General features: G+C 44.4%; 1 protein-coding gene across 1 annotated transcript; it reads right to left on the bottom strand.

Annotated features, from left to right (window-relative positions):
- Positions 1 to 5095: 5095 nt before the first annotated feature.
- Positions 5096 to 25558, bottom strand: LOC126088394 (pro-resilin-like). Its single transcript, XM_049906534.1, has 4 exons — positions 25473 to 25558; positions 14483 to 14656; positions 5183 to 5389; positions 5096 to 5134 (listed from the first exon to the last, which is right to left on the bottom strand). The coding sequence occupies exons 1-4, from the start codon at positions 25485 to 25487 to the stop codon at positions 5096 to 5098; spliced, it is 435 nt and encodes a 144-aa protein (XP_049762491.1). The 5' UTR covers positions 25488 to 25558.
- Between the last annotated feature and the right edge of the window lie 1201 nt (positions 25559 to 26759).

A 26759-nucleotide genomic window follows, 5' to 3' on the forward strand; every position in this document is an offset into this window, starting at 1 on the left:
CTTGCGGTCTACTGTCACGCTACGTCATCCCAGTCACGTGACAAGTGGAACTGTTCTAATTATCGCGGCGGAAAGAGCGCTCTATGGCCTACACTGTAGCTGCCTCTAATTCTACTTCTCATGAGTATATATTGTCGAAGTGCTTCACTATCGGTTCTACACGACGGGTATCTATCCTTCAGAAATACATGACTAGTTTTGCAGTACAGTACCGTATAATTCGTTAAGTCTCGTGGAAATTTGGTGTAAATATTATATCTAACTACATATTCAGAAGGTACACAACCTGAGGAAAACAGTGAAGTATCCAGAAGGGGAGATGTAAAGAAAATGAAATTTCGCGGATTGAGAGTGTACGTGATGCCATTTCAGTGTTTATAAAAACCAGTCAAATTTACAAAGGACTTGGCGGTATGAGTCCATTAAGCATACACTGATTCGGTTGGGAAGGGTGTCTAAACCCGTTGCATGCTCTCTTGGGACTAGCTGGCCTATAACTGTTGTAGCTGGTTCTTGATATCTTTGATGCACTAGGACAACCGAGCTGGTCCCACACGTGTTATGAACGGGAGATCTAGAGAACTTGCTGGCCAAAGAAGTGACTCGACATCACGCCCGTAGTTCATAGAGAGAAATGCCACGTGTAAACGAGCACTGCCCTGTCGAAAAATGGTACCAGTGAACTGTCACATAAGAGGTAACACACGAGGACATAGTATGTCAGTGACGTTCCGCTGCGGTGACAGAATTCTCTGTCACTACCAGCCGTGATCTTAAGTGACACCCGATGGATTTTCACGCTGTGACGCCCGGAGTAAGACCGCTTTGAGTCTCCCAAACACTGTATGTATGGGAACCCTTCCCCATTTCGCCGCCATACTTGCCAACGATGGCTACTCGGAGCAGTGCGTTGCTGATCACAGAGAGACGCCATTCATTAGCAGTCCATGCTTCCTAGCCACAGCACCATCGCAATGCAGCCGTCGCTGTTGTGGTGTTAACGACAGCCTATTTATGGGATGGTAATTACCCAGTCCGGCTGCTACGAGTTCCCGACCAACAGCGTCGGATGACCCAAAAATGTGACAGACAGTCCATTAGTTGTTCTCGGATGGCAAGCGCAGATGTGAAGAGCTTATCAATGTGCTTTATGCACAGTACGATGACCGTGTTGGTGGTTAGACATGGTCGACCGGATCTTGACGATGAGTAGGCCCTCACTCTCCCACGCAGTTCCACATAGGGCTACTGTCACATCCGAAATCCCCGTAAATTTGGATACTGGGCAGTTCGACAAGCCAACCAAATAGACCCGCAATGAAGCTCCTTTCAAAGTCTGTGAGGTGCTGAAAACGCTGTCTCACGCGAATACGTGGGAACTCTCTGTGCTGCACAGTCATTATTCAACATCTGAAGCTAGTTACGTCCCTTATATACCCTACCACTCCTGGAGACAATGCTAATGGATTCTGCTGGCCGTTCTACCCATCAGAGAGAATTGCAAATCTAAACACTCGCATATCTGTCGATGTTGCGAACGTGTACAAAGTTACACTGACATTCGACAACGTCTTCTCCGTTCTTCAGCCGTTTTTTCAGGCAGTGGATGTTACAACGCTGCAACTATTAATGCACTGAGGAGAGACCATTGATCTCACATCAAGTAATGGCTACTCAATATGTCTTTTATAGGCACTGTAGTGTCACTTGTCTATAGGAAAAGGAGTCAATTCGTGAATATAAAGAACCAGTCATACTTAGAACAATTGAAGTGAGAGTCTAGTGTGTACTAATGTCCCGTCTCTCATATCAGAAATAAATAAAGCATGCCTATGTAAAATACTGTGGGCCCTACTTATTTCCACAGTATTCTGTTTTATTTTTTCTTCATGCTCGTGTTACCTTTTCTGTAATTTTGTTCTTTTAGCACTGGGTGAATTCAGTAGTTTCGAAGCTCCGGCTATCGTCTGTCTTAGAGCAACTATAGCGGCAATTGAACTACCGTCCTTTTGAATGGGTATACAATGTCTTCACATTTGAACTGGTCATGTCTCTTGAAGGTTAAGGTCTACACACAGGATCGTTAGCTTGTTCTTACTTATAACGATAAATTCTGTCTCTCCGTCACTAAAACATAGACCTGGTATCATAAGAAATTTATAAATATATCGCAATGTCTTGGTCAGCTTTGTCCGTGTACAGCTACGTGATCCCTGTAGGGAAGTCTAGTAATGTTTATACCTTGCAGTTTGTATTCCACTTCCACAAAAGAGAATAATACCAAGTGCTGCATTTTCTATTAGCACAAAGTAGGAAGAACAAAACAGAAACATTGTGACACGTTCCCAGAAACACACTTCGTTTGGACAAGCTAAACCAAGATTTATATTTTTAGCAACACTTTGCAAGTGCTATGCCCTTCGCCAACAGCTAATAATTGCATGTACAATGAGTGACAGAAGTCATGGGATAGTGAGACCCACATATACAGATGGCGGTAGTATTGCGTACACAAGGTATAAAAGGGTAGTGCTTTGGCAGAGCTGTAATTTGGACTCAGGTGATTCATGTGAAAAGGTTTGAAACTCATTATGGCCGTACTACGGGAATTAACAGATTTCGAACGCCGAATTGTAGTTGGAGCTACACGCATGGGATATTTCATTTCGGAATTCGTTAGAAAATTCAATATTCCGCGATCCACAGTATCAAGGGTGTGCTGAGAATACGAAGTTTCAGGCATTGCCTCTCACCACGGACAACGCAGAGCCCGACGCCCTTCACTTAACGACCTAAATCAGAGGCCTTTGCGTAGAGTTGTCAGTGCTAACAGACAAGCAACATTTCGCAGAAATCAATGTGGGACGTACGAGGAAAATTGACGATAGGACAGTACAACGAAATTTGGTGTTAATGGGCTATGGCAGCAGACGCAACAGCCCTTGATAACAGCACGACATCGCCTGCACTGTCTCTCTTGGGCTCGTGATCACATCGGTTGGATCCTAGACGACTGGGTAACCGTGATGTGGTCAGATGAGTCCCAGTTTCAGTTGGTCGGCTTCGAGTGTGGCGCAGACCCCACGAAGCCATGGACTTAAGTTGTCAACAAGGCACTGTGCGAGCTGGTATGGGCTACATAATGGTGTAGGCTGTGTTTACATGGAATGGGCTGTGTCCTCTACATTTTCGGCTATTTGGAGTTGCAGCCATCGAATGACAATGCGCCATGTCACCAGACCACAATTCTTCGGTATTGGTTTGAAGAACCTTCTGGACTATTCGCCCGTCAAGTATCTCATAGAACATTTACGGGACATAATCGAGAGATCAGTTCGTGCACAAAATCCGCCACCGGCAACACTTTCGCAATTGTTGTTGTTGTTGTTGTGGTCTTCAATCCAGAGACTGGTTTGATGCAGCTCTCCATGCTACTCTGTCCTGTGCTAGGTTCTTCATCTCCCAGTACCTACTGCAACCTACATCCTTCTGAATCTGTTTAGTGTATTCATCTCTTGGTCTCCCTCTACGATTTTTACCCTCCACGCTGGCTTCCAGTACTAAATTGGTGATCCCTTGATGCCTCAGAATATGTCCTACCAACCGGTCCCTTCTTCTAGTCAAGTTGTGCCACAAATTTCTCTTCTCTCCAATTCTATCAGTACCTTCTCATTAGTTATGTGATCTACCCATCTAATCTTCAGCATTCTTCTGTAGCATATTTCGAAGCTTCTATTCTCTTCTTGTCTAAACTATTTATCGTCCATGTTTCACTTCCATACATGGCTACTCCATACAAATACTTTCAGAAACGACTTCCTGACACTTGAATCTATACTCGATGTTAACAAATTTCTCTTCTTCAGAAACTCTTTCCTTGCCATTGCCAGTCTACATTGCGTATCCTCTCTACTTCGACCATCATCAGTTATTTTATTCTCCAAATAGCAAAAGTCATTTACTACTCTAAGCGTCTCATTTCCTAATCTAATTCCCGCAGCATCACCCGATTTAATTCGAGTACATTCCGTTATCCTCGTTTTGCTTTTGTTGATGTTCATCTTATATCCTCCTTTCAAGACACTGTCCATTCCGTTTAGCTGCTTTTTCAGGTCCTTTTGCTGTCTCTGACAGAATTACAATGTCATCGGTGGACCTCAAAGTTTTTATTTCTACTCCATGGATTTTAAATGCAACTGCGATTTTTTATTTTGTTTCCTCTACTGCTTGCTCAATATACAGATTGAATAACATCGGGGATAGGCTACAACCATGTCTCACTCCCTTCCCAACCAATGCTTCCCTTTCATGCCCCTCGACTCTTGTAACTGCTTTCTGGTTCCTATACAAATTGTAAATAGTCTTTCGCTCCCTGTATTTTACCCCAGCCACCTTCAGAGTTTGAAAGAGAGTATTCCAGTCAACATTGTCAAAAAAAAGGTTTCTCTAAGTCTACAAATGCTAGAGAAATTTGTTTGCCTTTTCTTAATCTATTTTCTAAGATAAGTCGTAGGGTCAATATTGCCTCACGTGTTCGCAATTATGGACTGCTATATAGGCAGCATGGGTCAGTCTTTCTGCGGGGGCTCCCAACGACTTCTGAGTCTATGCTACATCGAAATGAGCACTACGTCGGGCAAAAGTAGAGCCGATTCGATATGAGGAGGTATCATTATAACTGCCATGCGGTTGTTGATGGAAATGTGGAAACGGTGGAGTGTAAATAGAAAAAATTCAACAAATTGTTTGCAGCACTTTCTGCTCATTTATTTACTAGAAAACATATATTACCTCCAGCACCCTGCCTTTAAATACAAACACAAACTCAATCTCTCCACAGATACCTTATCTGCCCCAATCACTCGTTACAGACAGACATTAGAGAAGGGCAGGGATTTACTGCGAAGAGGTGTTTGTACTAAGTAATACATACAAATGCGAGCTATAGCGAAGTATTGCCGTAGACATTAAGCACAAACTGGACGGGACGACACTGTGTTGCCTGGCAGATAGGCGTATCGAGACTGGCCGTGGCGGGAGAGGCTGCGACGGCGCGTGTCACAGCGCTAGGCGGTGGGCGGAGCGGCGGGTCGGCCTACTTGCGACCGGGGGGCAGGTAGACGCCTCCGGGGGCCTGGGGGCCGGCGCCGCCCCCGGGCCGCTGGCCGCCCCCGAGGGAGGCGCCGCCGGGGCTGCCGCCGTCGTACTGCACGTCAGCCACGAAGCCGGTGGCGTCGCTGGCCGAGTAGCGCACGATCTGGTTGCGGCCGTCGGGCAGCAGCACCTGGAACTGGCCCGTCACCGTCTGCCCGTCGCTGCTCTCCTGCTGGCTGTAGTCGTTGCCGCTCTCCGGGTCGCGAACCTCGTACTGGAAGTTGTACGGCTGCGGCTGCAACACACCAAGCACAGCGGTTGCTGACCAATATGAGCAACTTAAGAGGTAGATATCCTCGGAGTAGTGAAGAAACTTCAATCACTAGTAAAAGTGTTTCTTCCACTACATATTGTAGACCAATTAGGTTCCGTTCAGAGTATGCTAATGCTGCTCAACAACCATACAGGGTGGTCCTTTGATAGTGGCCGGGTCAAATATCTCTCGAAATAAGCATCAAACGAAAAAACTACAAGGAACGAAACTCGTCTAGCTTGAAGGGGGAAACCAGATGGCGCTATGGTTGGCACGCTAGATGGCGCTGCCATAGGTCAAACGGATATCAACTGCGTTTTTTTTTAATAGGAACCCCCATTTTCATTAAATATTTGTGTAGTACGTAAAGAAACATGAATGTTTTAGTTGGACCACTGTAAAGTTTGGAAGGTAGGAGACGAGGTACTGGCAGAAGTAGAGCTGTGGGGACGAGGCGTGAGTCGTACTTGGGTAGCTTAGTTGGTAGAGCTCTTGCCCGCGAAAGACAAAGGTCCCAAGTTCAAGTCTCCGTCCGGCACACAGTTTTGATCTGCCAGGAACTTTCATATCAGCGCACACTCCGCTGCAGAGTGAAAATCTCATTCTGGACCTATATTGTGTTAGAACATACGAATTACCTCGAAGAGAACGGTCTATTCGCACATAGTCATCGCGGATTTACGAAACACAGCTACCTCTTTACTCACACGAAGGGTTAAGTGCTATAGACAAAGAATTTCAAATTGATTCCTTATTTCTGGATATCCAGAAGGCCTTTGACACCGTACGTCACAAGTGGCTTATAATCAGATTGCTTGCTTATGGGCAATACTGTCTCAGTTATGCGAATGGATTCGTGATTTCCTGTAAGAGAGGTCACAGTCCGTAGTAACTGACGGAAAGTGATCGAGTAAAACAGAAGTGATTTCTGGTGTTCCCCAATATAGTGTGATAGTCCCTCTGCTGTTTCTCATCTATATAAACGATTTAGGCAACAGTCTGAGCAGCCGTCTTAGGTTGTTTGCAGAAGATACTGTTGTTCATCGTCTAGCAAAGTACCAGAAAATCAAAACCAATTGCAAAACGACTTAGATAAGATATCTAGATGGTGCGAAAATACGCAATTAACCCTAAATAATGAAAAGTGTGAAGTCATCCACATGAGTGCTAAAACGAATCCGTTAAACTTCAGTTAAACGATAAAACAATCAAATCCCAAGGCTGTAAATTCAACTAAATACCTAGGAATTACAATTACGAACAACTTTAAATGGAAAGAACACACAGAAAATGTTTGTGTGTGTGGGGGGGGGGGGGGAGGAGGAAGGCGAACCGAAGACTGAGTTTTACTGGCAGAACACTTATAAAATGGAACAGATCTACTAAAGAAGCTGCCTACATACGCTTTTCCGTCCTCTTGGATTACTGATGCGCGCTGTGGGATCCTTACCAGATGGGATTAACGGAGTAAATCAAGAAAGTTCAAAGAAGGGCAGCACGTTTTGTATTATCGAGAAATAGGGGACAACGTGTCAGGTACATGATACAGGATTTGGGGTGGACATAATTATATCAAAGGCGTTCCTCTTTACGAAATTTCAGTCACCAACTTTCTCCTCCGAATGCGAAAATATTTTGTTGACTCCTCAGCTTACACAACGCTAGATCCCAGGGACAGGCGAGGACTTAATCGAAAAGTTCGCTTTTCAGATACGTATATTTGGATTAACGAGGGCAGTGAATTATACAAAAATCAGTGGTAGCTCATAACCATGCATTTCCGTTTGTGAGTCCATGTTTACTGCAACGTTTTAGCTGCTAAAATCGAGTATCTTCACCAGTGTCAGTATTCGCTGCTATTTATAATGTACCCCGTACATTCACCAAGGCCACTATCCTAGGTCGGTGTTCAGCGTGATTGACTGCTATACAGAGGATCTGGGTTCCAGTCCCGGTACTACACTTAGTTTCGTGAGAAGTAGCTGCTCCATGGTCCAGAAAGTCGAGAACGGCCAGGAGTCAGTGCACTGATCCAGTGCCCTTCCATAGCGCAGAGGAAGACACGGCGATCGATCGGCCCCAAATGGCCCGTCTGGGCCAGAACACGGAACTTTTGTATATTCAGCAACGCCATGTATAGTGCCTGGCAAGAGGTACCTCGTACCAATATCAACGAATTACTATCGTACTCGACGTACTGAGCGAGTCACAAAAATCACTTGTTTTATTATTATTCCAGTCGTGGGTCACTATGTTTTTTTATCAGGTTATTAATTTCGGTCGGTAATAACCATCTTCAGACCAAAATTAATAACCTGATTACAAACAAACATTGTGATCCAAGACAAGAAATATAATGGAACAAATATTTTACTGGATCGCTGAAAACTTTTTCGGGACTATGTCACAACTTGTGAAAATAACTCTGTATATGCCTATGTGAGTGCAGCATTTTCCTTCTCTTATTCTCATGGTCCCCACACGAGATATACGATGACAGGAGCAGAGTTGTAGTCCAGTATTGCTGGAATTCCGGTCGTCTATACATACCTATCAGAACAATCTCGCTTTTCGTCCTAAGATACCAGTGCTATATCCTGAGTTTTTGTGTTACTCTTTCGTATAACCTAGACAAACCCGTTATGGTGCTAGCTGCGCGACTCTGAATTCGTTCAATTTCCACTCTCATGCCTATGTGGTCCGTACCTTCTCCAAATACTGGGATGCTTGCCTGGAATTGGTGGCACTACCTTTTATATGGGGTATCTTTTGCAGATGTTGTGTGCTTTCCCTAAAACCCTTCCAAGAAGTCTGAGTGTTTCATTCTGATCTTCTGGTAGCGATTTACTTCTTCCACCCAAATGATATCCCTTCCCAGCGTTACCCCTAAATACTTACAGTATGTGGCGAACTTCAGGTCTTCATAACCATACTTGTAATCGAGTAGCACCGGGTTCTTTCTCTTTATTATAGACTTTAACTTGTGTATATCCAAATTTAAGGAGATTTCTCTTTCGTTACGTAGAAAAGAAACGTTGCACAAATTGTTCGTGTTTCCCTTTGGTCGTTCAACAACGATGTATTCGTGAAGAACAGGGTGGGTCTGACAGTAAATGCTTATTAGTGTAAAACTTTAAGTGACAGCACGTTTCCAGTTACGGTGCTAGCCATTAATACTCCAGTATCATGAAGGCAGAATGGAACAATGTCAAAGTGGCATGAATTGTACTTTATGCTTCAACATTCCTATGCAAAAGATTAGCACTTCAGCAGTCAGTGGTACGTATGAGTGGCACAATCTATGTTCTTTATTTAAGGAAAGACTAGGAAGCGGGTTTCTCATTCAGAAATCGCATTTGAATCTTGTCTTCACAATAACGAAACGTTGTCACCCACACATGCTGAAATTATACAGCGGCGAGATCGTGATGAAGAGACTGCGGTTTATAGCGATACTGCTGCTGGCCTTAGGCGGTACCCCGTCACTCGAATATGGAATCAATGGTTTCTGGAGGATGATTTTTTGAACGAGATACAACATTTCAACTGCCCTGAACGAATAGGGGAATAGCACCCAAGAGGACTAACATATTGTCCGGGCAGATATGCAGGACCGTTCAACCACGTCACATATCTTCAGCCAGGGAATGAGCTTGATTGCAGGAAGACAGATATCCGCATGGACAGTACGAAGATATTTACAGCGCTACTGATTGTCAGTACAGACCATTGAAGCAGCTTCCCTTGGAGCAACAGCAGACACAGATGCGCCGATAACAGTGAACCCAACAACACAGCACACAGGAGCGGCACAACGTCGTCTTTTCAGACGAGACCCAGTTCCATGTACGCCATCACGACGGACGTATTCGTGTTTGCGGGCTCCATTGATAGTGAAGCTTTCCACTTTAAATTCGTCGCCGTCTTACGGGACCAGCCTCTACTGTGATGGCGTGGTGTATTATTCGGTACACGACAGGTTCACTGATGAACTCTGGAATTTAGATGACGCAGAGTGGAATGACGTGCCCGTTTCTGTCATCGAAGCTCAGTTCGACTCGATGCCCATTCCGGTTGTAGCTGTTGTTACTACCAGATTCGTCTCTTGCATACTGTCAGGTCACCTACTAGTTAAATTCTATATTCTTCCTTCTCTGTTGTACAGATGCAGTAAGCAAATTTTCGTTACTTGTTATCGTTCCTAATGTTGCGATTTAATTAGCCGGCAGCATAAAAACATTTGACGGTCCACCAATCTGAGTATCTGAAATTCTTTTTTTAATTTATTGGCTTTCGGGACGTACCCATACAGCCATCTTGATAGCGTTATGTCAGTTACGACGATACGAACCTAAGGACAACACAACACTCAGTCCGGGAGGAGAGCAAATCTCCGACTCCGCTGGGAATCCGCCGCGCTGACCACACGGCTATCGAGACAGTGAGCAAAGAGGAGGAGTTTCCGGTGTTCCATGGGAAGTAGGCCGCCACAGAGCTGGGTCGACGGCGCATTGCTCACGGGGGGACGCGACCCGCGGCGGTGAATGTGACTGTGGACGCCTGGTGACTCAGGGTGAAAGCGATCCGACCTTTGCCACGCGTCGCATCCTCCCGCTGGCGGAACATCCCGCGCGAGTGATCGGCTGTTCAGCGCAACCCCGCCTGTCGAATCCTGAGGAACAATGTTATCTGATGAGGCCCGCTTCTCAGAGGGTCCGCGCTGGCCCAACGCGGCGGCCGCCATGACATTTCTGGTGTTTGATCAGCCGGCCAGGTGAAAGGTGCTGAATGGCCTCTGCAGACCTCGTTGCGTACGCCTTTTGCTAGCTATTCGTTGCGCCTGACAACAGTGTAAGAGTAATCTGCCCTTCAGAGTCTCACGGAACTTGGTCAGCCGCTACTGTCTAGACAAGAGGCAGAGAGTGGGTAGGAAAGTTGACGAAATCGTACTTCCTACCGTACTTCAATCAAGCTTGACACTCCGCCACTCTGGAGGCGATCGTATCATAGTAATAAGTTTGTCTTATCGTAGTGAAGTTAGTTGTGAAGTTAGTCTTGAAGACAGTGAACGAATTCTACAGGACAAATATAATCCAACAGCTGCCTAGAAACCTGACGAATTACATTAAGTTCCTTGAATAATCTTGTATGGGAATGTCGAAATGAAATCTAATGTTTATTGTAAAATCATTGCGTCCAGGACAGAGAATCAGTCTCGAAATTCGACGGGAAGCTGAATAGTAAGTTGTTTATGAGACCTTGAAATGAAACAATTAAGACACGGAAAATCAACCACCTTCAATGAACTGTCATGGCTACATAAATACCGACAGAACTTACCCTACCTTCTCCTCATTCTGGCTCTCCAAGGGAATGTATTTTGCTGGAATTATCCAAAAATGCATCAAATTCACGTACCTTGAATGCAGTTAAAGCAATTGAGACTCTTTCTTATATCAGTGAAGTAGATTATCTTTATTATAGTGTTTGCTGTAAACACGAGTTCCACGTTATCCGTATCTGGAATAGAGCGACAAATTAAAGATAAACTTTACTCAGATGGGCTCTGAAGCACACTGCACATCTCAAAATGGAGCTTAGAGTCGTCGCATATATGCTTGACACCAGTTAAAGATATTCTATCTGACTTAAATCAGTGCCGTACTGTAAGCGCTTTCATTCATAGCAAAATGGTTTCAGTATTTTTGCCAAAAGACTGATTTGCAATCTTTAGCATATTTTTAGGCTTAAGTGTTCGACGAAGACGAGAAACAACGCTTTAAAAACAAAAATTTTTGGTGTAGAAAAGTATGCCTCATTACTAGCAGGGAAATTTGTCTATCAGATAATGAAAATGTCAAGTCACACGTCAGGACTAGTAGCTGCACGCCACTGTCAGATTTGAATAAGAAAACATCATTTGCAGAATTCTGTTCGACATCGTCACCTGGAGGTCGGAGGGTGACTGCCTCGCAGAGAGGGCGGGTTGACCCCGGTTCTATCAAGCGGTTAAGTTTGGTTGGAGGCCTTGGATGCAGCCCACTGCATATTGTGAGGACAACCGGGGAATAGCTTGAAGAAAAAGTAGCGGCTCCGAATTGGGAAAGTCAAAATTAAGGTCAAGGAGAGAGACGCAGTGACCACATACTCGTCCACATACGAAGCCTGAGGATGTGTTTATTACCTATGTGCAGCATAGCGGTTTTATTCTCATGTTTTGGATACAGTTTAGATCGTCTTTTGGTGCTACATGAAGCACAAATATTGCTGCGTTGAAGTTTAGGATAAACGTCATTTTTCCATCATACTAAACAGTAATACAGTTTGCTATTCTGCGAAGACAGTGTGTTTGTCAACACTGACGTAGCAGCTGAGCGACACAATTTTGGCTCGAACCTGCACAACTGCGAAGAACAGGGGATATTGGAGGTAGTTGCAAGCGAAAAGTGAACCGGTGTAATTTCTCAAACAAAACTGAAGCAAGGTCGATATTCTGAGAGCAAGTCTGTAGCGTAAAGATGAACCTGATGATAGAAGGGTACTACTCGGCAAAGTGAACTGAAGACCCGGTCAGGATGACAGTAGCATAAAACAGTGAGAGGAGGTGGAAACGGTATATACCCCAGTATTCTTGCAAGTGGAGCGCTGATAACTTGCTCCATGTCTGTGCGGCCAATACCCTGCATACAGCAACGATTAAGCAGTGACCGGTATTTTTGTATAACAGTAGTCATCGCACTCTGTCACTCTGACATTTATTCCCGGTATATTGTGTATAAACCCATGCCTAGTCTCAAGAAACGACGACGGCTTTAGTTCTGATGCTTCATTTTATTGTAGAAATCTATTGCAGTGCGCATTTTTTATATTTTGTCGCCTCGTTCACACAGTATTCTGGCACTTTTTAAAAACAAATATCGAAGCAGGACATTTCACCGAGACAAAAATGTACAATGGTTTTTGCAAAATTGGTATTGCTTTTCGTCGTTTATAATGTAGCAGAATTAACTGTCAAATAACCGATTTAACCATATCGTCACTGGGATTCTTGTGTAGACTTTGCTTCTTCTTCTTTCGTGATAGTAGCTTGAGCTCCATTCCACTTTGAATCTTGTACTTCTTTCGGTGATTTGCATACTGTCGACTTACTCACCTGAAACATGTTGCTCACACATCACCTTTTCCGTGAGCACTGCCTCCTCCCCCCCACCTTTCCTTCTCATCGTCAATTAATTCAATGACAGTAACAGTGAGCAATCGCGGCCACGCACGAAGGCATTTTCCCCGATCACTTTCCGTGCCCTCTACTTTATACTGGAGGGTGGCTCCACCTCGTTCCGTGGTCAAGTTAGTTCTCGCTGCCACCGGTATTTGAACCTATCACCTACCTTACTGGAAAAAAGCATCGGGAATAAACGAAGAGACGCGGTGTAGGCTCCCCTGGCTTGCTCTACTACATCCAGTCTCGAAAATTTATATTGAAAACTTTACCTCTTTGTAGCTTTGTCACTAAAGCAGCGAGAGTAAATCTGTCCTATGGTTCTGTTTTTCCAAACTACGAGTACATCACTGTTGAACGCTGTATATTTTCCGAAATTCTGGCTTTTAACTCGTATCCAGACATTTTTTTTATATGTTACAATAATGGCAAAAAGGATGACTGAGTAGCTTGTGACCACTCCTTTAAGAAATAGCAAACGAAGGAAAGGATTTCATCAGGTAGCCATCATTAGCTTCCCGACTTCTGATTTGTGTGCCTCTGTGAAAAATTGCTCAAACGTCAAGAAGCCTTCCAACAAGCTCGGGGTTCAATCTCTGACAGTGCTCATACTTTTCGCATCACTTGCATCTCTGGCAATGATTTGCGTACATGGGAAATGCCTATCTGCATCGTAGTCTATCTTGCAATCTTTCTCTAACTCGTTAGGTAAATCAGGTCGTTGATCGGAGGGAGGTAGGAACAGCACCATTCCTAGTAAAGTGCTGTGGAGTTCAGTCTAACTTCTGGGTTGAGGACAGCTTTACTGTGCTTCTAATTCACAATCTACAACAGTCTTCATGAGTCACAACCACGAGTAATATGCTATCGTTGACTGTTTTTCCGCTTATTATATGTCAACACAACGAAATAAGTGCCTGTACCAATTTGTGAGGATGTGGGTAGGAATGTTCACATAGGTTCTGTTGTAGGTAATTCGGGTGACACACGATGTTGGGCAAATGAAATCACTCTACAAAGGCGATGGCTTACAAAACTGTCGTGGTACCCACCCTAAAATATTGCTTAAGGTAGTGGGCCCTACACCAAATAGCACTGACGCGGAATATTGTACGTATACAAAGAAGAACAATAATAATGGTCAGTTTTGTTTTGTCGAGTAACATATAAATGTCATTTGCTAAAGGGTTCTTACACAAACCTTCTCATTTTCCTCGACATTTCAAATGCACCTCTTTGCGCGTCCCGTATCTGAGGTCAATAACCGAAGACTATGCGGTGGCGGTTAACTCGCCCGTAGACAGTTCGAATACTGAATGTGGTGGTGGTTCTGAAAGGAATGCCCACCATCAATATTTGGTCAACAAAAGGAGCAGAGGTCACAGTGTAAACTTCTTGACCTACAGATATCATCCCAATTTCCTGGCTGAAATTGGAAACCTCTCCACAGTGTCTCATGAAATGAGGCTACACGACAAGTGCTGATACCTCTGCCGGACTTGGATGCTAAGCCTGGTGCCCACACTGCTGCCATTTCAGAGGAGGCTGCTGTGTGTCGGCACCTCTCCCTTCTCTCGTCGTCATACAACCCAAACGCGACCTCACACTATAAGCACGCCCATTAGTTACATATACTCAATAGATGCACTTGAGAGACAATTCTCGTGAAGAGGAACCATTGGAGGAAGGTAAACCTTCCCAATAAGGGGGTTGAACAACCTCTCGTAACTTCCCAGCTGACAATGCCATAGCGCTCTTCGTTCCTTTCCTTTCTCTTCCTGAGCTAGGTCGTCTGACAGTCTTCGGTTAGTGGACAAGTAGCGTTTCTGCCGAGGTACGTGTTAGCGAGTACTCACAGCGCCATTGTCACCGCCGCTGGGTCCGCCGAAGCCGCCGGCTGGGGGCGCGGCGCCGCCGTAGCCGTTGCCGCCTCCGGTGGTGCTGCCTCGGCTGAAGCCCGTGTTGCCAGAGGGCAGCAGCGCCGCGCGGACCGAAGTAGCCGCCAACAGACAGCACACAGCCAGCGCCACCTGCCGCCCAAACAAACAGCTGCTGACTCAGACGCCGTTGAGCCTCTTGTTTACAGTACGGTAGGCGACGACTTGCAGTGAATCAGAATTTTACTGCCTAATTTCCTGATGTGGAAGAACACACACATAGACAGACACTCGCTCATAAACATACCGGGTGTTTCAAAGTCTTTTTGTATCAAATGGTATTAGGAACAAATTCCTCCGTTACAGACAAAATATTCGCTTGTGTTACCCGGCGACGCTAGGGGTCTTGTCGTTGAATTCAAAAATGGTTCAAATGGCTCTGAGCACTGTGGGACTTAACATCTGAGGTCATCAGTCCCCTAGAACTTAGAACTACTTAAACCTAACTAACCTGAGAACATCACACACATCCATGCCCGAGGTAGGATTCGAACCTGCGACCGTAGCAGTCACGCGGTTCCGGACTGAAGCGTCTAGAGCCGCTCGGCCACAGCGGCCATCTGTCGTTGAATTCAACGGCCCTTTGTTGATGATATTTCACTGAACTAGCAGGGTATACTAAACAGGTGTGCTGAATCTGTATACTACCTACCCAGCAAATTGGTAGAGTAATCTCCAACAAAAAAACCTTAACAATGAGTGTCTCTAATCGGAGTATTATAGGCAACACAAACTGCACATTAACACTGCAGCCTGCTTACATCCTGCCACCTCTCAGGAGCATAACCAATTCTAAAAGACATCTCAGGTCGCTGCAAAGCATCAGCAAACATTTTGTCTCTGATAAAAGTTGTTCCCCATGACACGATCTGTCACCTCTAGACGTTTGATTCAATGCCTTGTCCTTGAGTAACAATTGATGATTCAGTGCTCTGCAACCCTAGAAATATATAAAACTGAAACACCATTTATAAAGATTCAGTAACAAGGTAGTTTCCGATCAGGCAAGAGGCAGGAATGGAGTACTTAATCCTTAGGGCAGGTGACTGAAACAACAACATCTAGGGAACTATTATACAGTAATAGAAATCAATGTAAAAATGAAAATGATACTTAACTATCATGTATTTCACACATCTTTGTGTGTGTGTGTGTCTTTTTTTCTGTATCTGCATGAGCCTAAGAGGCACAGAGAGAGATATATGTAAACAGTGATTGAATCCTTTGTTTTTATTTTTGGATAGATGTGATAGGGTTGATAACGGAGATATGTATCGAAGCAAATGTATGTTGAGGCTATATGCAACAATGTCCCATCTTCTCTCCGTAGCGCACTGCACGGAGGTATTGCACCTATCTCTTAAAATATGCCTAAAGCGTAGTATCCAGGAATGGTTCTTTCAATTGTCGATAAAATTCCACAGAAAATACATCTTCCAATACCGGGAATCGAACTACTTACGTCTATATGAAGCACCAATGCTTTGGAGACCAGAACTACGTGTATGTATCGTTGTTCCCTTGCCTAAAACCGCATAACGTAAGAAGGAAACAAAGTTGCTGGTTAAGAATCAGGGACCACGAACTCAACAATAGAGAGCAATGACTATGTAAACTATAATTTTGTAACAGTAGAGTCGGAAATTAAGATCTTATGAATGATGTGACCACTTCGAGCATTAAACTCCGCAGAGAAGTGGTTATTATACTAAGATGACAAGGTCATGGGATAGCGATATGAGCGTTCACAGATGGCGGTAGTATCGCGTACACGAGGTATAAAAGGGCAGTGCATTGGCGGAGCCGTCACTTGTACTCAGATGACAAATGTGAAACGGTTTCCGACGCGATTATGGCCGCACGACGGGGGTTAACAGACTTTGAATGTTAGTTGGCGCTAGACGCATGGGACATTCCATTTCAGAAATCGTTAGGGAATTCAATATTCCGGGAGTGTCCAAAGAATACCAAATCTCAGGCATTACTTCTTACAATGGACGAAGCAGTGACCGACGGCCTTCACTCAACGAACGAGAGTAACGGTTTTCGCGTAGAGTTGTCAGTGCTAACAGACAAGCAACAAGGCATGAAATAACCGCAGAAATAAACGTAGTTCTTGCGACCAATGTATCCGTATTTGACGTTAATGGGGTATGGTAGCAGACGAGCTACTCGAGTGTCTCTGTTAACAGCCTGACATCACATGCAGCGCCTTTCCAGGGCTCGTGACCAAATAGGTTAGAACCTAGACGGTGGTCAGATGAGTACCGATTTCAGTTGATAAGAGCTGATGGTAGGATTTGAGTGTAGCGCAGAACCCACGAAGCCATGAAAGTTGTCAATAAGGCACTGTGCAATCTGGTTGTGACTCCATAATGGTGTGGGCTGTGTAACCGATACTTGACTGGAAATTCTTGTGTTCGGGTACTTGGAGACCATCTGCAGCCATTCATAGAAGGAATTATTATGGACGACAATGCGCCATGCCATCGGGACAAATTTCTTCGCAATTGTTGGACAATTGTGGACAATGCGAACGAACGATACGGCCACCCACATCGCCCGACATGAATCCCACAAAATCGTGCACCGGCTACACTTTCGCAGTTGCGGACAACAGCAGAGGCAGCATGGCTAAATATTTCTGCAGGGGACTTCCAACGACTTGTTGAGTCCCTGCCACGCCGAGTTGACGCACTACGCCGAGCTAAAGGAGGTTCAAAATGTTCAAATGTGTGTGTAGTCTTATGGGACTTAACTGCTGAGGTCATCAGTCCCTAAGTTTACACACTACTTAACCTAAATTATCCTAAGGACAAACACACACACCCATGCCCGAGGTTGGACTCGAACCTCCGTCGGGACCAGCCGCTCAGTCCATGACTGCAGCGCCTTAGACCGCTCGGCTAATCCCGCACGGCAGCTAAAGGAGGTCCGACACTTTATTAGGTGGTATCCCATGACTTTCGTCACCTCAGCGTATTTACGTCAGCTGAGTGAAATACTTGTTGTAATGAAATAACATTTAAAAGAAGTCAAAAATTGTTTGAGGTACCTTTAACTCACCAAGCGGAAAGTGAGAAGTAAACTGTTTTTACTGCCTCGGTTTCAGCTACCGATATCAAACACGTAATCCGAAAAGGAAATTGTTGCTAAAGGGAATTCTTCTCCTGTAAAATTTATCGTGAGTCCTTTATGTACGTAAGGTAAATGTTCAGCTGTTCATCATAATGTATGAATGTGCAGTATGTTATATTTGTGTCTTTTGGGAGGTCAATGCCAATACCTACAGCATGCGTGAACCCTTTGCGAGTCTTTCTGCATTTCGCTACAATTTTTTAGCTCTATGACTTCGCCACAGATAAAAGCCTCATCCGCTTATAGTAACACTGAGAATTGTTGTTGTCCTTAGTCCGAAGACTGGTTTGAAAATTGTCCGTCATAACCTGTCTTCTGTGAGCCTCTTCATCTCTGGATAACTGCCGCAATCTACATTCATCTGAACCCGCCTACTGAGTTCATCTCCTGATCTCCCTCTACAGTTTTTGCTCCCCACACTTCCTTCCCTTTTCACAATGCCAATTCCGTGATACCTCAGGATGTGTTTTTATCAACTTATCCCTTCATTTAGTCAAGTTGTGCTATAAATTACTTTTTTCCGTATCTGCTCGGTACTTTCTCATTTGTTATTCGATCTCCCCATCCAATCTTAAGCATTCTTCTGTCGCGCCACATTCCACAAGCTTCTGTTCTTTTCTATTCTGAACTGCTTATCGTCCACGATTCACTTCCGTACAAGGCTATACTGCAGACAAATACTTTCAGAAAATATTTCCTAAGGCTTGAATTTATCTGAAACACTAACAAATTCCTCTTTTTCAGTAATAATTACCTTGCTATTGTTCATTAGTTATTTTACTCCCCACATACCAGAACTCACATAAAACTTCTAGTTTCTCAGATCGTAATCTAATTCCCTCTGCGTCGCTTGAAGTAATTTGATTACACTTAGTTACCCTTATTTAATTTTGTTAATATTCATTTTATAATCGCATTTCAAGACTCTATCCATTTTGTTCAACTGCTCTTCCAGCTTCTTTGCCGTCTCTGACAGAATTACAATGACAAAGGAAACCTCTAAATTCTTATTTCTTCTCCTAGAACTTTACTTTCCTTTACAGTTTACTCTTCGGTTTCCTTTACTGCTTGCTCAATGTACAGATTGATTAACATCGCGTATAGGCCACAACCCTGTCTAATTTGTTCTCAACAACGCCTCCCCAATCCTGTCTTTCGACTCTTATAACTGCTGTCTCGTTTCTGTAAATTTTTTTAAATAATCATTCGCTCCTGTATTTTATTCCTGTTAGCTTCAGAATATCAAAGAAATTTGTCGTAGGATTGTATCAACTTCCCAACACCCCTGTCACACAGTGCAGCCTTCTGTGCTTTCGGCCAATTCTCTGCGCCGATCGGCACCTTGTTGTCCGCGTCAAAATATTGTCTTAATAGACAGTGGTTCATGTGAGCAGAGATGAAAATCAGAGGGAGCCAAGTTCGGGCCGGCTGCAGTGGACGAGCGGCTCAGTCCGAAACCGCGCTGCTGCTACGGTCGCAGGCTCGAATCCTCCCTCGGGCATGGATTTGTGTGATGTCCATAGGTTAACTAGGTTTAAGTAATTCTAAGTCTAGGGGACTGATGACCTCAGATGTTAAGTCCCATAGTGCTTAGAGCCATTTGAACCATTTTTGAACCAAGTTCGGCCTTATGGTCGGTGATCAAACACATCCCATCGAAAACGCTGCAGGAGCGTCTTCATTGCCCCTGCAGTGTACGGCCGAGAATTGTCATGAAGCAGAAGCACGAGAGCTACGTTTTGTGGGCTGCAAATGAAATGAAGCGAAATCTCTCACCCATACTTGGCGGGAGATACTATTCTTCTAGGCATCTTTACGTGCTCACTGTGCGCTCAGAACTGAAAAGAGCAACGTGACGCGATGGACGGGCGTACTAGTAACACCGTCCAACACATCTATGGAAAGCTTCATTGGTTTCCATTTCGCGATCGATGGGATCTTACTTTCCGAACAGCCGTCTTATAAATCTCTTGGCGTACCTTGAAGCTGTTTGTCTGGCTATTCTATCAGTTAAGGAACGCGTGCCGGCCGGTTTGGCCGTGCGGTTCTAAGCGCTTCAGTTTGGAACCGCGTGTCCGCTACGGTCGCAGGTTCGAATCCTGCCTCGGGCATGGATGTGTGTGATGTCCTTAGGTTAGTTAGGTTTAAGTAGTTCTAAGTTCTAGGGGACTGATGACCTCAGAAGTTAAGTCCCATAGTGCTCAGAAAAAAAAAAGGAACGCGTGCTGTTTTTCTGTTTGCTCGTCACGATTTTAGCTTCAAGCTAAATGACTCCGATAAGCAGCAGCTCTGTTTTTTTCCCCTGTGGATTCCTTCCGCCACGCGTTTTAAGTCGCACAATCAAAGAAAACACGCGCTGTTTTCTGAGGCCGGTTTATTTCGAAATGGCCCCTTGCCTTTGTTTACTTCTCCCGCGGCTGGCTCTATCTGCTGGGAGCATTAAGAGAGAGATGTGTCGCTGCTCTTAGCGGGCCTGCGTCGTGAGCAGCTCCCATGAACACGAGACTGGAGGCGACCTTGGGCGCGCCTTCCGCTCTTGTGCCAGAGAAAGCCGGTATCCGCGCCCCACACCCCGCGCCTATCAGCGCATTGCATTACACGCCGGCCCAGTGGAGTCGTCGCCCGTGTCGAATTATCCGTCACTGTCGCCGCAGAGGAGGGCTCGGCACTCGGCAAGCGGCCACTTTACAGCACACGATCGATCGTGATCTACACCCACACGTACATTTATTTGTTAAAGAAGTCACCGTATAGTGAGTGACGAATTCACTTCTGAATGTAAAGTCTACGTTTCGAAATTCTTCAGCTGTACCCGTAGTGGTTGAAGCGGAATGTGAACGCCAATAAAATTTTCCGGGCGAACGCGCCTCTATAGAGAGTAGACGGTAACTATGTGGATCATATCACACTGGCGATGTGGAATATTTGCGGCAATCAAGTCGAGAAAGAATCTCAAATTGGCCTACAAAGCCGTCTAAGCGGCGGCGCATGCGCGGCCTGAGAGATTTTGACTGTTCTCTCTCTACCTTACGCTACCGGCTTAGTCGGCTATTTCGTTAACATTATTAAATGGAACTTTCCCGTTAGTGTAAATACATTTTTAAGCGTTATGCAAAAACCAATTACATTTACAATTACATCCAAGCTTAACCCTTACAAGCATAGTAGCTCGTAGTAAGAAGAACAGAAATGTTTTTTTAATCTTATATTGTTAAAATTCGCAATTTCTTGAGGTAAAAATAACAGAAAAGTCAAGTATCATTTTGTTCGTCACGACTTCAAATACACCACAGCGATACTTTCTAAACAGTTGCCGTTTACACCCTGTATAGATGACCGGAGAATAATCGAATTTTTTGAGCCCTAAAATAAAATAAAACAAACAGACAAAATAATCCAATTGACATCCTTTTGCGTGTTCAGTTGAAGGAATCGAAGAGTGGGCACGTGCCACCTGCACAGATTTGAGGTCTAGAGCTCGCAAATCTCCCTATTTCGTCGCAGCAATATGTGACAAATTCAAAACAGCGTATTAATGGAAATGCCGTGTGGCTAGGGCCTCCCGTCCGTATACCGTTCGCCTGGTCTTTCGAATTGACGCCACGTCAGGGACTTGCGTGTCGATTGGGATGAAATGATGATGATAAGGACAACACAACACCTATTCCCTGAGCGGAAAATCACCGACCCAGCCGGGAATCGAACCCGGGCCGTAAGGTATGACATTTCGTCGCGTTGACCACTCAGCTACCAGGGGCGGACAGCGGACTAATGTTGCTAGTTGTAATGGAGTTTATTTCTGAAACAGTGTGTTCGTTCACCAACATGTAGAGTCGTAAAAGGAACGCTGCTGACGAATTCTTTGAACTGTGTAAATCGGAACCTGCTTTGTGAATGTAAGAAGTTGTATCACAGTGGAGGAAAGCAAGGAGCTGCTCATACAAAATTGGTGGAAAAACTAAAAGTCGAGGCAGACGGCGAAGAGGAAGCTGTCGTTACAGTATAAACGATTTAGGAAGGTTCACTGAAAATTGAAATATCTCCAGACTACGTTCGCGAGCCGTCGATCTGGTACTACTGTACTGTTGATCTGATTTTCTGCAGGATCAAAGCAGTTCTCCCGGGCGAGGAACTATTTACACTCGTAGCAAGTAGTGAGTTGGGAAGAGCCTGAGCTTTGCTCTCATTTTCTCCTGAGCGGATATGGTTTTTTTCATCTTCATATCTTTGAAACTTCCTGGCAGATTAAAACTGTGCGCCGGGTCGAGATTCGATATTGGGACCTTTGCCTTTCGCGGGCAAGTGCTCTAGCATCTCAGTTACCCCAACACGACTCAAGACCCGTCCTCACAGCTTCATTTCTGCCAGTAGCTCGTCTCATACCTTTCAAACTTTACAGAAGCTCTCTTGCGAATCTAGCAGAACTAGCACTCCTGAAAGAAAGGATATATTTTTTCTTTTCTTTCGATAATTGGTGGTAACTGGGCGTAGCTTCAGACACAGTATCACTTGAAAGGAAAAAATTATTACAAATATTTGGTTCAATTCTCAGCTTATTTAACGGATGGCTGTCGCCTTTCTACCTCCTTTCTGGTGCCATTCCCCACGCCACTACTCATGTTTCTTCTTACTAGTTTTCTCCGGATTTTTAAAGCAAGCAACAACCTGTCAATATAATTCTTTGTCACAGCTGAAAATGGGAACCTCTACGGTTTAACACAGCGTGTGGGTTTGCAGTGAAAACCTATACAGCCATACCTGACAGATAAACCGGGCTTTTATGGGACACTAACATATGAAATACGTGGTTGGAAATCTCTAACAAGGTTTGCAGCTCGATGTAAAGATGTGTCACGAACTGACAGCTTGCAAGACCTCATCGTGCTACAATTACATCGTTTATTCTCAATAACTGGAAGCAGGATTTCTCCTCATTCCCCTCTACCATCATGTGCAGTATTTGACAAGTCTATGAATGAATTAATTGGCGCCCGCATCTCGTGGTCGTGCGGTAGCGTTCTCGCTTCCCACGCCCGGGTTCCCGGGTTCGATTCCCGGCGGGGTCAGGGATTTTCTCTGCCTCGTGATGGCTGGGTGTTGTGTGCTGTCCTTAGGTTAGTTAGGTTTAAGTAGTTCTAAGTTCTAGGGGACTGATAACCGTAGTAGTTAAGTCCCATAGTGCTCAGAGCCATTTGAACCAATTAATTGGCCATTTAACTGACGTTCCAGTTCAAAATTTGGTTGCTTACTATTCAGGTCGACACTTTCAGCAGATCACTCTCGCAAGCACAGTTAACTTACATCCAACCGCTATACAATGGCCATTCTAGAAAGAGCAGACATATCATGACAACAGAGAAAGCGGATGGATGTCTCCAAACATTGTGGTATTAAAATGTGTTCGTAAACATTTGGTTCAGCCATCGTCCAAAACACAAAAAACAAATAAACCTCGACGTCACTTCCATAGAATTTTCACAAAACAATTGGGTAAATACCGGTCACTAAACATCCATCTTTCATTAAGTTTACTTTCACCCGTCTGAGTGCCATATTAACCGCTGCGATTCCTCACTCAATCTATAGCTCCATATCCCAACTAATGAGTCGTTGGCGGCACTTTCAATGTCACGCATTCGTCTCTCTGGGCTGAATTAGGGGCATGGACGTAATCACGAATGCAAGTTTCGTTGCCCCGTAAAGGATCGTTCTGTCACTAACTTTCGTAACTGAGTTGTAATACAAATCTTTCTGAGTAAATAAGAAAGATAGTTTCATTTTGAAACAATAGCCATAACTGAACAATTGATTCCTTACATCTACCTTACATCTTCTTGCGGTTGGATTCGGTGCCTCCCTGACATTTTATTCTTTCGTCACTGACAGCAGGCAAGACTGCTGAGAAGTACCTCTGGCGGAATGGCCGAACACGGATCACTTAGAATCACACGCAATTCGAGACATTTCTTCCCGTTCACTGTTTCTAACAGACGACACATGTCTCGTTATGAAATTAAATTCACGGTTAGCTGTAATCAGTCAGTCTAATTAATCTTGCTACTGCGAATCTTGGAAGATCATACCTCTGTAATCCGTTAGATTTACTTTAACTAATGAAACATAGACGATCTGTACATATAACTTCTCAGGGTGACATGGGACACTATCTGTCAATGGTGGTGCCATGTTGCTTTGTCTTAATCTACGCCTCTCATTTATACTACAAATGTGCCCTTAAAATACAACGCCATATTTTCCCAGTTTAGAACATCTTTGGCCGACTCCCAGCCTCCCGAAAGATGTTATGAAAATAATTAAAATAAAGAGAGATAAACTGCATAAAATGACGAGCAAGTCATCGGCGTTACCTTCTTCTATACAGGAAAAGCAAACACAGAACAATGCGCCATATTTTTGTCTGGGATAAACTATCCCAAATATAGATTAGAAATAGCTCTAATCTCCCGGGTTCCACCGAAGTTTTCAGAAGTTTCTCGTATTTTCGAGTCAAATGCCTGACCTTGAAACTGCCTGCTAAATACTGTATAGGGAACCCTTTCTCCCTCTCCTACTTCGCTGGGATTTGCTGATCGAAGCAATGTCCGAACCTCAATCTGCCTTCTCTGCACATCGGACTGGAGAATGAAACACATTAAAACTAAATCAAGAGGTAAGGTGTTCATGTGTCTGAGGAAAGAAATCATTTACAACCAGGCAAATTATTATCAAACATATGGGGTCTCCTAAATGCAATGCACGAGCCTGTGTGTCGTGTACAGCCAGAGTATACGAGTGTTCAGTCAGAAACCTGTGGTGTTCACAGCTTCCCCAGTAGTAACGGAAATGATAAGCGTCACAGCAACCAGTAACATGGAAGAGAAGTTGCGGTGGGTCTGATTTTAAAGTGTCACTAGAGCTGAATTTCAGATTATTTTCCACGGAAGGAGTAAGACTAATCACTACAGATAAGGTTCAAATGGCTCTGAGCACTATGGGACTTAACATCTGCGGTCATCAGTCCCCTAGAACTTAGAACTACTTAAACCTAACCAACCTAAGGACATCGCACACATCCATGCCCAAGGCAGGATTCGAACCTGCGACCGTAGCACTACAGATAAGGTCTCATTGTTGAGTCTGTGCTTTTCGAAGGTGGGACTGAGCGTACTTCTTGCAGTGTCCACCTCGTTTACCTCGGAAGACCTAGAAAAAGCTAACATATGGACTTTCTCCTTTAATTAACATATATATGTTTGGATTGTACGTTATCTACATCAAAACAGATAAATAGTGGAATGCATTTATCAGGTGAGGAACATTTGCGGAGGCGGCAGACAAAAGACTCTATAAAAAGACGAGCAGTAATGACGTTCTCAGCAGGTGAAAGTGTACAATGCTTGAAGAAAGTGACAATGGTAATTATAATGATGATGACGCTGATTCGAAATAATGTTGTATTATCAATTGTTGGAGAAATGGCAGGGCATAAAGTATAAATATTCTAGCACATCTTCACCCATAATTGCAAAAGCTGGAGAACAAAGGACTGAAACTATTAAAAAAGTGTTTGCTACAGAAAACTGACGTATCAGTAAGATTCGATGGAGAACGTAAAGGTGCATTGTTCTTCAACAAAAGTTGAAATAAGAATAACAGGTATTCCAACGAAAATGTAAGTGTTGGAGTGCGGCTAAAATCGTGGGCGTAGGTGATCTCAGATGGATCAGTACTTATACAGCATGATTGAAGGATATTATATTCTGGCGCTTACCTTGATAGAAGCCATGTCGTTTCCTTTCCAGTGAGTTGTCCTGCTCCAAGTCCACTGCACCTGCTACCCTGTGTGCTGAGGCTGAGTGAACTGGTGACCGACTCTTCGATAGGGACCCCTTTTATACCGAATCGCTTCCTGTGTCGGAGCGTCTTCACCGCTGGCCTGGGGGGTTGGGGAGGGGGGACCGGAGTGTGGAGAGATGTGGGCGAGGATGCGCCCGCCGCAAGTGGATTACGTCGCCCTGTAGGTTACGCATTTTTTGTGCCGGCCCTTCACGACTGCGGCGGCGATGTGATCTGCTCACACGCCGGCGGAAAGGTGGGGGCGATAGGTCACGAATAGGGCGACGGCGGGGGCGGCGGCGGGGGCGGCAGGCGCGTTGCGACACTGCCCGCGGCTCAGCTTACGCACCCCCTCCTGCACCCCTTCCTACCGGAATGTCCGGAATGGAGCCTCGGACTCACCTTGGCCCTTCCTCGGAACACGTGCGCGACACGAATTCACTCTTCCAGACGAGCCTATCAGTCGACATTTTACACGATCCTTTGTTTCACAGCGAATGGTGCAACAAAATAATAAATTTAACGAAAATATATTTAATCAAAATGGTTCGATATATATATATATATATATATATATATATATATATATATATATATATATATATATAATGTTTTACTTACGGTATGCAGTTCAAGGCATGAAGAATCCAACGAAAATAGTAATGTCGTACAAATAACCAATCAATGGTATCGAGAAAAATGGTTTAGCCTGAAATATGGCTTAATGTACGTCTGCACGCATTCTCCTCAAAATAATTCACAGTTAGCGGAGGAGGTGATTCATACCATCATTAGGTATTCCCTGTTCCATTTACCCGTGTATGGAACAACAGAACTACGACTGTCTGTACGTGACTTAATCACTGTTATCTTACTTCCATTCTTCCTAGGCAAAGTACCGGATGTATCACTATTAATAGCGCAAAATGTGAGGGTGAAAACCAGCAGTTATAGAAGCTGAAACCTTCCAGTAAACTGATCGCGACTGTGTGGTTACGATCAGCCACTAACATCAGCATCAGATGTTAGTGCAAATGTATTTTAAATGTTAACTTTTCTATTAAGCCTCTATGTAATTGGGCTCGAATTTCGTCCCTGACCCACCTTAACAAGAAATGCACATTGTGTATTGTAACATACTGTACGCTGCCACCTGTTAAAGGGCGTGTTTATGTGTCGTCTCCACAGTGAGTTATGAATTCTTTCAAACACTCCAGTATAA

This window comes from Schistocerca cancellata, chromosome 6 (assembly GCF_023864275.1).
Source record: "Schistocerca cancellata isolate TAMUIC-IGC-003103 chromosome 6, iqSchCanc2.1, whole genome shotgun sequence".
In the NCBI taxonomy this organism is placed as follows: domain Eukaryota; kingdom Metazoa; phylum Arthropoda; class Insecta; order Orthoptera; family Acrididae; genus Schistocerca; species Schistocerca cancellata.

What these genes read in the sequence shown, in the direction of transcription:
- LOC126088394 (XM_049906534.1), bottom strand. An exon ending in GCGGCGGTGACAATGGCGCT is followed by an intron (nt 5,390 to 14,482) that starts GTGAGTACTCGC and finishes GGTGTGTTGCAG; the next exon opens with CCGCAGCCGTACAACTTCCA. An exon ending in ACGGCGGCAGCCCCGGCGGC is followed by an intron (nt 5,135 to 5,182) that starts GCCTCCCTCGGG and finishes GCCGGCCCCCAG; the next exon opens with GCCCCCGGAGGCGTCTACCT.